This window comes from Littorina saxatilis, linkage group LG4 (assembly GCF_037325665.1).
Source record: "Littorina saxatilis isolate snail1 linkage group LG4, US_GU_Lsax_2.0, whole genome shotgun sequence".
In the NCBI taxonomy this organism is placed as follows: Eukaryota; Metazoa; Mollusca; class Gastropoda; order Littorinimorpha; family Littorinidae; genus Littorina; species Littorina saxatilis.
In genome coordinates, this window is record NC_090248.1 from 1,496,532 (window position 1) to 1,508,765 (window position 12,234).

At 45.2% G+C, this 12,234-nt stretch overlaps 1 protein-coding gene across 1 annotated transcript in view; it reads right to left on the reverse strand.

Annotated features, from left to right (window-relative positions):
• LOC138963745 (phospholipid-transporting ATPase ABCA3-like) overlaps positions 1-12,234 on the reverse strand; it is a 75,188-nt gene that overhangs the window by 45,776 nt on the left and 17,178 nt on the right. The window contains exons 3-13 of the mRNA XM_070335593.1: positions 10,973-11,223; positions 10,289-10,529; positions 9,749-9,922; positions 9,079-9,260; positions 8,275-8,403; positions 7,346-7,466; positions 6,806-6,960; positions 5,954-6,109; positions 3,554-3,764; positions 2,000-2,249; positions 1,420-1,610 (exon numbers count right to left, since the gene is read on the reverse strand). Of these exons, the coding sequence (XP_070191694.1) occupies positions 1,420-1,610; positions 2,000-2,249; positions 3,554-3,764; positions 5,954-6,109; positions 6,806-6,960; positions 7,346-7,466; positions 8,275-8,403; positions 9,079-9,260; positions 9,749-9,922; positions 10,289-10,529; positions 10,973-11,223 (2,061 nt within the window). The remainder of the gene's footprint in view (positions 1-1,419; positions 1,611-1,999; positions 2,250-3,553; positions 3,765-5,953; positions 6,110-6,805; positions 6,961-7,345; positions 7,467-8,274; positions 8,404-9,078; positions 9,261-9,748; positions 9,923-10,288; positions 10,530-10,972; positions 11,224-12,234) is intronic.

Consider the following 12,234-nt stretch of genomic DNA (forward strand, 5'->3'; position numbering starts at 1 on the left):
AGAAAGACAGAGACGGACAGAAGGAGCGTGCCTGTTGTTGCCCTCGTGGGCCATTCCCAGGGCGATCATATGAAGAAAGACAGAGACGGACAGAAGGAGCGTGCCTGTTGTCGCCCTCGTGGACCATTCCCAGGGCGATCATATGAAGAAAGGAAGAAAGACAGAGACGGACAGAAGGAGCGTGCCTGTTGTTGCCCTCGTGGACCATTCCCAGGGCGATCATATGAAGAAAGACAGAGACGGACAGAAGGAGCGTGCCTGTTGTTGCCCTCGTGGACCATTCCCAGGGCGATCATATGAAGAAAGACAGAGACGGACAGAAGGAGCGTGCCTGTTGTTGCCCTCGTGGACCATTCCCAGGGCGATCATATGAAGAAAGACAGAGACGGACAGAAGGAGCGTGCCTGTTGTTGCCCTCGTGGGCCATTCCCAGGGCGATCATATGAAGAAAGACAGAGACGGACAGAAGGAGCGTGCCTGTTGTTGCCCTCGTGGGCCATTCCCAGGGCGATCATATGAAGAAAGACAGAGACGGACAGAAGGAGCGTGCCTGTTGTTGCCCTCGTGGACCATTCCCAGGGCGATCATATGAAGAAAGACAGAGACGGACAGAAGGAGCGTGCCTGTTGTTGCCCTCGTGGACCATTCCCAGGGCGATCATATGAAGAAAGACAGAGACGGACAGAAGGAGCGTGCCTGTTGTTGCCCTCGTGGACCATTCCCAGGGCGATCATATGAAGAAAGACAGAGACGGACAGAAGGAGCGTGCCTGTTGTTGCCCTCGTGGGCCATTCCCAGGGCGATCATATGAAGAAAGGAAGAAAGACAGAGACGGACAGAAGGAGCGTGCCTGTTGTTGCCCTCGTGGGCCATTCCCAGGGCGATCATATGAAGAAAGGAAGAAAGACAGAGACGGACAGAAGGAGCGTGCCTGTTGTTGCCCTCGTGGACCATTCCCAGGGCGATCATATGAAGAAAGGAAGAAAGAAATAGATAAAGAGGAAGCTCCGTCGGACATCTAGATGACTACATACTCAATCCGGACAAGAAGGTTTGTTACAGACCTCGTACCCAGCAATCAGCAGCTGCGTATAAAACCTGAGGGGAAAACGACACGGACACACCGGCGTCACAAGCGCCAACACCGTTGCCATAGCAATGACGATTAACGGCATTAGACATAACACAACTCTATCGTCTCATTTAAAGGATTTGAATGTAGTGTAAATGTCTTACTAATAATGTATTCCGCCCGTTCCTTACAAAGGTAAACGTATTTGTTTTAATGTTTCTCTAAGGAATTGGGACTGTATGGCTCTTTTTGTTCAAGTTGTATCTCAATACCAGGAAGCGTGGATTGATGCTTGTGAATATTACCAGCTCAATTCAGGGATTTGGGATATAGGTAAAATGTCTCACTCATGAGGTTGTCGGCCTGTTCCTTGTCCTTGGCCTTGACCCCGTTGTCGATCAGGTGTTTCTCGTCGTCCTGCGCCATGGCCTTGTTGGTGAAGCCGTCACGCGTGACGGGGCGAGGACCTCGCGAGGTGCCGGGTCGGCCTGGAGCGGTCCCCACGGTGGCGATGTCGTCGTCTGCGTGTTCACCCACCCTGGGAGATGAATGTGTGTCAGTGGGAATTAGAAACTCGTATACAGTGGGGCACGGTTACAGTTGCACAGACTCTGTGAGGAGAATGACGTGGATTTCAACAATATTGAGAGTTCGGTAATAGTGAAATTTTGGTCACATTATTATTATTATTATTATTGTGATCATTTTTTCACATGCACTGGGAAACAAATTGTTTTATTGTTTGACAGTATCTGATTTTTTTATTCTAACTTGTTATCTGTGTAAGTGAGTCAAAGGTTTTCTTCTTAGTGTAAAAGCGGACTAACAAACATATTTAATCGTTGTGCCTCAAATAATTGTCACTAGTTCGCAATAATACTGCTAGAATAAAAAAAACAATAAAAAAAACATGAATCCCAAACTCACTTCAAGAACACCTCCTCCATGGTCGTTGCGGAAGTGCCGAATCCCACAATGCCCAGCTCCGACTTCCGCTCTTCCAGGAAGCGGAAGAGGTCAGCAAAGGAGGCAGACTGGTCGTCCGGCAGGAGGTAGGACACCTCCGCGTTGATCTCTTCCTCCAACTGGGCCGTCGGAATCTTAGCCTGGATGGCGTCCGTCAGGACGGACACTTTGCAACCGTCGGCCTTCACGACAACCAGGTGGTACCCGGCTCCTGTGGAAAGGCGTCAAGACACGGGAGTGTCAAGGTGTTTCATATTTTAAACAATTTTGCTCAGAAAATGACAGATAACAATGCCGCATACAATCAAATTAATCCTGTGTACAGGCGTCAAGACACGGGGGGGGGGGGGGGGGGGGGGGGTGTCAAGGTGTTTCTTGTTTTAAACACTTGTACTCAGAAAATGACAGATACCAATGCCGCATACAATAATATGACCAAATGGAGCGCAACAAGCGAGGCTAATGACGTGTTTCTTGCTTACATGTAGACAACCTGAGGATCAGCAATCTAAATAGTGATCTATTTTACAGACATTTAATTCCCGACCCGTCATGCACTTGTGGTTATCCTGTTGAAAATGCGGAGCACTATATTTTTCATTGCCCCTTATCTCTTCAAATACGTGAAGTCACCTTGTCAACACTGCCCAACTATGATTTGCTAACCGCTGATGATTTTCTGTATGGCAATAGAGACAAGTCAGACAGCGAAAATGCATTGATATTTGACCAGTTATTCAGGTTTATCTTATTAAGCAAACGTTTTGAATAATGAATGCATTTATCTCATCCATGTTTGAAACGACCATGTGCAGTACTGTTTACATTTCCTTGTTCTGGTAGTATTATATTTTCAACCATGTGGAAGTCATTGTATGCGTGTGTGTGCGAGTGAGTGTGCGAGCGCGTGTGAGTACTGTTGTTAGTTTATCATTGGGTTTTTTTTCCTTTGTTTTTTTTCCTTTTATTGTTACATGCTTGTCTACCATAATTTACCATTATCATTTTGACATTATTTCAAATTTGTTATATTAAAATCGTCCGCCAAATTTCATTTGCTTTTAAGAGTACGCTTATAAGCCTAGCTTGTTGTGCTCCATGTTCCTTATTTCATGTATGCGGTAATAGTACCAATGGAATTTATTGAATAAACTTGTTTAAACCAACCTGCCAGCACCAGCTTACCTGCATTTTTCTTTTCGTATGTTCCATTTCAAATTTTGATCGCATTGGTACTTACTTGAGAGACAAAGACCTTGGGAGTGAGAAAAACAGACAAACAATCGAGCGAAAGGGGAGAGAGAAAGAGAGAGAGAGAGAGAGAGAGAGAGAGAGAGAGAGAGAGAGAGAGAGAGAGAGAGAGAGAGAGAGAGAGAGAGACAAACACATAGACAGCGACAGGCAGACAGACAGACACCCAAATAAACACACGCACCCACACACACACACACACACACACACACGCACACACATACATACAAACTCATACACCCCACCCCACACACACACACTGACCAAAGAGTTTCTTTAAGAAGAGCGACGACCCGCAGCACTTGACCGCTCCCTGCGACATGATGGCGATGCGGTCACCTAGCACGTCGGCCTCGTCCATGTAGTGAGTGGTCAGCAGGATGGTCCGCTGCTGGCGATGACGTTGTAGCAGCTCCCACGTCTGACGTCGGGCGGCGGGGTCCATACCGGAGGAGGGTTCGTCCAGCACTACCACCTGAAGTTGATTTGTGTGATAATAGACGACATTGGGAAATAACTGTGTCGGGGTTGGCAGGGTTGTCAAAGAGTGAGTACCCTTGCTTTTAGTGAGACAAACAAACCACACGTGCTCCCTGTCCACGTGTTTCACAAAACAAACCACTTGCTGATGATTAGCCTGTGAACTGTTTGTTTATGTTCAGATATTGTCTATTAGCAGTTAATGTGTAATTAGCACAGGTTTATTAGTTGATAACGCTTCATGATATTGATTTCGTGTTGTGGTTGTTTGATAATGATTGTTTAAAGCGTTGAAAAGTAAACAGTTATTTTTGTGGGCATTGAAGCTCAAATAGAAACATGAAAATTGTCATGTTAAGATTTGGTTACACGCAGAGGTCGAACAACAACCAATCATAAAGTTTTCTCATACAGACTCCAGACAGGAAAGGGTTACTTTTGTGAGTAAAATAAAACAACAGCACTTAAATAATAATAATGGACATTTATATAGCGCTTCTCCACAGCTCCAAGCGCTTTACAAGTTCAATTTACAAGTTCAATCAAAATTACAACACGATATATACAACTAATACAATTTGTCTCAGATGAAAAGAAAAATACTCAAAGACCACATATTACATGCTTGCATAAAATACAAAGAATCACATTTTTTCGCAGCGCAGCACAGTGTCAACAACAAAAAAACGCAAACAAACACATACAACAGAAAAATGCTCACAACAAGCACACATGCACAAGCACACACACACACACACACACACACACACACACACACACACACATACACACACACACACACACACACACGTACACACCCACGTACACACCACACACACACACGCACCTAAAGTGTGGATGGTTACCTAAGAGGCGGCACTGGGTGTAGTGCCTTTCTAGTGCACTTGCACTACAACAGCACTGGGTGCAGTACTCGCTCCGGCATCGAAGAATTTTGCACTAAAAAATGCACAAAATTTGACCTATTTCGTCGCCTATAGAGGACGGAAAGAATGTCATTTTGAACATTGTTATGACATTCTTTCCGTCAAAAAAGTCAATTTAACGGTGTTAAATGAAGCGACCATCCACACAATTAGGTTGCCATCCAGAGTTTAACATTGTTATGACATTCTTTCCGTCAAAAAAGTCAATTTAACGGTGTTAAATGAAGCGACCATCCACACAATTAGGTTGCCATCCAGAGTTTAGGTTGCCATCCACGTGTGGATGGTTGCCTTATGGTGATTTAGGCAACCAAACCTGTGGAAACATGGGTACACACACACACACACACACACACACACACACACACACACACACACCAGGTCAGTGAAGTACTTCCGGCTCTTGAGTGTGAACGACCAAAGAAATTCCTTGGTCTCCTTCGTTCTCTAATCCTAGTCGATCGTAATAAGTGAACAATTAAGATAATGTTACACTTTGTATTTAAAATCCCCGTGTACACAACAGATCTGTTTGAAACTGTAAGAACAGTCTGCATGTTGCCTTCAAGCCTTCTTCCACTTTGGCGAAACTTTCTCTTGAGATCATTTGTATCGCCCTTTCCTCTCTTACCGTCACGCTCATAAGAAAAATACCTATCTCAGTGTTAGGCATTTCTGAAGGGAAACTACAAGGGAAGCTACTGGAAGGGTATCTATTATGTGTTAGAGAGTACAAACTCTCAGACCATCGGAAACCATTGCCACGGTAACGAAAGCAAAACTGCCGATCTCGTTTCTTGAGTTAGGCACTTTTTTTATGATACAGGACTTGTTTTGAGAATATGAAAGTATGCAAAAGCTCTTTGTGGGTTGTTATGCAGTTTTGCTGATTGAAAATGTTGCTGTCAGCTCTTTTCACGTTGATCCAGCTGTCACCGCTCGAGATAGGCAGTTTGCAACTTATTACTTTAATGAGATAGGCAGATTGTTTAGAAACCAAAGAAAGTTTTTTGCGTTTTTCTGAAAACATAAAAAAATGACATAGACATTTATCTTATGAGCGTGACGTTTTGTTGCTGTTGGTTTCGTATTTATTCCAAGAATATAAACATCTATCATAATTTTTTTTTAACAGCAGATCATGAATTATTAGCTGCTCTCTGACATAGAGGTAAGAGCTCTTCACAGAAAGTAGGAAGAGCCACAACAACATTGCCAGCTGAAAACACTGACATACCTTCGATCCAGAAATGAGAGCAATGCCAACAGACAGTTTTCTTTTCTGGCCGCCCGACAGGTTTGCCGACTGTGTCTTCTTCTTGAACTCCAGGCCCACCTCCTTGGTCATGTCGTCTGCTTCCGCCTGAACCTTCTTAGGGTCGCATCCCTTCAGCTGCACATTACAAGGTCAGCAATCAGTGACAGATTGACTTAATGAATTGATTTCGCTTAACGCGACTTGTTTATAAATTAATGTGTGTGTAAGCACACTTGAACATAAGCAATTATCCTTTAACCAAGCGATGCACTTGAGGTGTTCTTCCACCCCATGTCGTCCTGAGGACACTGACTGGGACTTTCTCTCTCGCCTTCTTTCTATGTCATTCTTACCGCTAACTCTGACATTCAGAACCCTGTTCCAGTTACCACCTGAGCGAAGACCTTGAGGTGTTATTCCACGGAGAGAGTGTCCCCCGATGATTGTGTAGCGGACACAGACACAGATTTCTCTTCGCGCCTATTTCCCTTGGTCTTACATAGCAACACTCATACAACCCACATATTATTCTACCTCTTACTCTTGGTACCTACAATATTCCCTTACCTTGTACACCTGATTTGCCCATACCTTACCTTTTACACCTGATTTGCCCATACCTTACCTTTTACACCTGATTTGCCCATACCTTACCTTGTACACCTGATTTGCTCCACACCTGAGCGAAGAAGTTGAGGTGCTCCTCCACCTTGTTGTGGTGCGGACACAGACCAAGACTTTTTTCTTCTTTGGTCTCCCACAACAACACGCCCTCTTTCTAAGTCATGATTCATTGACTCTTACAGTCTTACACCTGTGTAAATTCCCTACCTGAGCGAAGAAGTTGAGGTGCTCCTCCACCGTGAGAGTGTCCCACAGGATGTTGTGCTGCGGGCACAGACCCAGACTTTTCCTCACGCCGTCAATGTTGGTGCGGATGTCACAGTCGTTGACCAGAGCCGTTCCACCCGAGGGTGGGATAAACCCTGCACGTAGAAAGAACAGAAAACTTACGTGGCTTGATTCAGATGATTCAGGAAATATTTGCGAAAAAAACCCCACTAAACAAATATAAAAGGAAGAAAAGCATTGTCAAACCATCTACAAATCATCGATACCAAAAATGTATTCTGCACACCTGTTAACATGTACATGGTGGTTGTCTTCCCTGCCCCGTTGTGACCCAGCAACACAGTTATCTGCCCTTAGTTCATACCTGTCAACATGGACATGGTGGTTGTCTTCCCTGCCCCGTTGTGACCCAGCAGCACAGTTATCTGCCCTTAGTTCATACCTGTTAACATGGACATGGTGGTTGTCTTCCCTGCGAGAGGTGACCCAGCAGCACAGTTATCTGCCCTTAGTTCATACCTGTCAACATGGACATGGTGGTTGTCTTCCCTGCCCCGTTGTGACCCAGCAACACAGTTATCTGCCCTTCGTACATCTTGAGCCTCATGTTGTCCACCGCTGTCTTGGCCTTGCCGAACTTCTGCAGCGTTCAGACAACACAATACAATTTGAATCAGTATCAATGGCGATTCTTTGACCCCGTTTTGTTTGTTTGTTTGTTTGGTTGGTGTGGAGTATTTCGTTTGTTTGGTTGGTGTGGAGTATTTCGTTTGTTTGGTTGGTGTGGAGTATTTCGTTTGTTTGGTTGGTGTGGAGTATTTCGTTTGTTTGGTTGGTGTGGAGTATTTCGTTTGTTTGGTTGGTGTGGAGTATTTCGTTTGTTTGGTTGGTGTGGAGTATTTCGTTTGTTTGGTTGGTGTGGAGTATTTCGTTTGTTTGGTTGGTGTGGAGTATTTCGTTTGTTTGGTTGGTGTGGAGTATTTCGTTTGTTTGGTTGGTGTGGAGTATTTCGTTTGTTTGGTTGGTGTGGAGTATTTCGTTTGTTTGGTTGGTGTGGAGTATTTCGTTTGTTTGGTTGGTGTGGAGTATTTCGTTTGTTTGGTTGGTGTGGAGTATTTCGTTTCTTGTCATTGTTTTGTTCATGTTGCTATTTCTAGCGCGGCAGAGACAAGGCGAGATGTTGGTGCCGATAAATAACACCACACTCGATCACACACACACCCACACACACACACCCCCCCACACACGCACACACACACACCCACATACACACAAACACACACATGCACACACGCACACACACACAAACACACACACACACACACACGCACACACATACACACGCGCGTGCAATGTAACACGTTAACTGAGTATTTGAACATTCGTCTGTGAAACTTTGCAGCAAAATGAAAGAAAGAAACTTTAAAAAGCGTATTGTTGGGACGAACCTTGCTCAAGTTACAGATCTGAATGCCGGGCCGGAGGTTGGCCGGGTCTTTCTCAAAGTGATCCTCGTCGGTTTGCGGCGTGTCGTAAGACGTGTCCGACCTCCCCCCACCACCACACCAGTAGCTTTTCTGCACAGCAACACACCTGCATGTTCACCCTTGATTTCATTTCAGGGACGCTCACACACGTGTTTATTAGATGTGATTTCATGTTAGAAATGTCACCTCACTTGAAGTTAGAAATGTCTTTGTGAACAAATCGAAATCCTGTCGAATGAACACCCCCATACCAGCAATTGCATGTCAAACATACTGAGCTTACTACTAAGTTTTAATTTTACACAAGAAACAGAAGAGAGAGTATGGGCACCTTTTAACATGATGATGACGACGATGATGAGGATGTCAAGAGGGTACCAGCTGTCGAAGAGGAACATGCGAAGCTTTGGTATTGTCGGTGCAGATGATAAGGACAACGAAGCTAGTGGTTATTATCATGACCCCGATGATGATGATGATGATGATGATGATGATGATGATGATGATGATGATGATGATGATGATGATGATGATGATGATGATGATGATGACGACGATGACGATGACGATGATGATGATGATGACGATGATGACGACGACGATGACAACGATGATGTTGTTGTTGATGAGGATGATGATGATGATGATGATGATGATGATGATGATGATGATGATGATGATGATGATGATGATGATGATGGCGACGACGATGATGATCATATTGACACAGGGAAGACAATGATTGATACGAAGCAAAGCACTCACCGTGAAGCAGAAGTAGAATGGCTTGGGCACGCCGAACTCTCCCGGCCTGACGTTCTCCAGGTACCAGGTGATGAGCAGGTGAAGGCACGAGTCGAGCAGCAGCATCAACATGGCGTTCAGCAGCGTGAAGTTGTCGTCCACGGTCGCCGGGTTCGCAAAGTTATCCCACTGTACTCCGTCACCTGATGAGGTAAGGTAAGGTAAGGCAAGGTAAGGTAAGGTAAGGTAAGGTAAGGTCAGGTAAGGTAAGGTCTGGTAAGGTTAGGTCAGGTAAGGTAAGGTCTGGTCAGGTCTGGTAAGGTCAGGTCAGGTCAGGTCAGGTCAGGTAAGGTCAGGTCAGGTCAGGTAAGGTGAGGTGAGGTGAGGTAAGGTCAGGTCAGGTCAGGTCAGGTCAGGTAATGTAAGGTCAGGTAAGGTCAGGTAAGGTCAGGTCAGGTCAGGTAAGGTAAGGTAAGGTAAGGTAAGGTAAGGTAAGGTAAGGCGGAGTGTGATTTAAAGTCAGGTCAGATACGATTAGGTCGGTTCAGGCCAAACGAAGTGAGGTGAGCTAAGTTGAAGAGTGACAAGGTAATGTAAGCTAAGCTAAAGTAAGGCTAATATCTAGTTGCGTGTTCGCTAGCTTGCTTATCAGCCGCTTTCTTGTTTCTTTCTTGTGTCGTCTGCTACTGACCCGTGCCCTCGTACAGCCCGATGACGTTGGCGCCAAAGGCCATGGCCATGTTGAAGAAGAAGCAGAGGCCGATTTTCTGCTCGGTGCTCAGGCTCCCGTAGTCGTTCTGCACGAACAGGTAGGGGAAGTAGAAGCCGAAGAACAGGATGCCTGCCAGCGCCGCTCCAACGTTGGCTGCAACACAGGTAGATAAGGTGTCATGGCATCAACAGACAACAAATGAGTACAAAACACACACAACATAGAAGAAAAGAAATAAAAGTAAAATTATTGGAAGTTTAACTCATAACAAAACAATATGTCCACAGTAACTTCGACCTAACGGCCTGAAACAAACAAGAGACCCGACTCTCTGTCTATCTGTCTTTCTCTCTCTCTGCGTGTGCACGTGCCTAAATGTCTGTCTGTCTGTCTGTATGTCTGTCTGACTCTCTCTCTCTCTCTCTCTCTCTCTCTCTCTCTCTCTCTCTCTCTCTCTCTCTCTCTCTCTCTCTCTCTCTCACAAACTCTCTCACTCCCTTCTTCCCACCACCCTCTCACCTTTCTGGGCGATGACGCTGATCATGAAGCAGAACGTGACGAGAGCCACAGCGTAGCACAGGAGGAACACGTAGAACAGGGAGATAGCGCTGTTGGCAAGGACTGACCCCACGTCCGAGTTGACCTCCAGGCCGAACAAGATGGCGTACACGGCCATGGCGATGACCAGGTAGAGGAACGTGGTCAGGAACCACGAGGTCCAGTGAGCAGCTGCCTTCAGGCCCATCAGCTTCATCGATTCCTGGGAGTTATTCAATGTATGCACAGTTTTGCAATTTTGTGTAAATTTGCGACTTGTGTTCCTTTTGATGGACTGTATTTTGGTGCGTGTTGTTTGTTGATTTACTTTTCTATTCATGTATTTATGTGAATCGTAAATTCAACCCAAAATGTTTTTTCTTCCCATCTGATGAATCACGTTTACATAACGATTTTTTTGTTGATTGATTGATTGTTTGTTTGTTTGTTTGTTTGTATGCATGCTTGTTTGTGAGTGTGTTTTTATTGAGAACATCTAACGAGAGCTGTCCACAATCATATATATTTTTTTTTAATAAAATGACCTAGATCATCTTCTTTGATAACTACCCCCCTCCCCCCCCTCTCCCCCCTCCCCCCCTCCCCGGCCCCCCCCCCCCCCCCCCCCGCCTCTTTTTGAACAAGTCGGATTCGACATGCACGCACCTTAATTCTCCGCTCCTTCTCCATGACGATGGACTTGGTGGTCTGGATGACGGTGAGAATGAAGGAGAGCAGGATGAAGAGGGGCAGCTGGGTCTGGATCACCACGATCATGCCGTCCTCGTAGTAGGGCGGGTAGGGCATCCGCTGGGCGAACATCTCGTACGTGTTGGAGACGCCTGCTCCACCCCACTCTCGGATAATGGACTCGCCCACCAGCGTTTGAAGAAAGGCCACTCCACTTGTGATGTATTCTGAAAAGGGGAATGACTGTGTACGCTAGTGTTAGTTAGGTTGACTCGGTCACATGGGAATATGTTACTTTGCAGGGATCATCCTTATTGTGATAAAAACAATCAAAAACAAAAATAAAATAAAATTAAGTAGATGTGCAACGCCAAGGCACTGCATACCCCAAGCGAAGGAGCCATCAGAGAGAGAGAGAGAGAGAGAGAGAGAGAGAGGTTCCACACCTAGAAATCTTGTCAGTTGTTGTGGTTGTTGTTGTGGCTGTTGTGTTTGTTGTTGTTGTTGTTTTGATGACAATACTGTCCTTGTTTACTCTCTCTCTCTCTCTCTCTCTCTCTCTCTCTCTCTCTCTCTCTCTCTCTCTCTCTCTCTCTCTCTCTCTGTTTATGATGATATCTTTCCTCGGAAAATGCAGTGCTTTGGATGGTAAATGCATATATGTTTGGCAGAGAGAGAGAGAGAGAGAGAGAGAGAGAGAGAGAGAGAGAGAGAGAGAGAGAGAGAGAGAGAGAGAGAGAGAGAGAGAGAGAGAGAGAGAGAGAGAGAGAGAGAGAGAGAGAGAGAGAGAGAGAGAGAGAGAGAGCGATTACAAGCAAATGACGAAGTCTCGTCCAACATCTCGTGCTACGAGATATGATGTACACCTAGATTACCTGATTACAAGTAAATAACGAAGTCTCGTACAACATCTCGTGCTACCAAATTTCATGTACACCAAGATTACCTGATTACAAGCAAATGACGAAGTCTAGTCCAACATCTCGTGCTACGAGATTTGATGTACACCTAGATTACCTGATTACAAGTAAATAACGAAGTCTCGTCCAACATCTCGATATCTTCAGTAAGGGACAACGGACCTTTTCACAAATGTTCATAAAAATCGGTTGAGAAATGGAAAATAACAGTTTTTAATGGATTTTTGTGGTTGTGGTGGTGGTGTCGTTGTAGTTGTTGTTGTTGTTGTTGTTGTTGTTGTTAGTGGTGGTGGTGGTGGTGTTTTTTTTGTTGTTGTT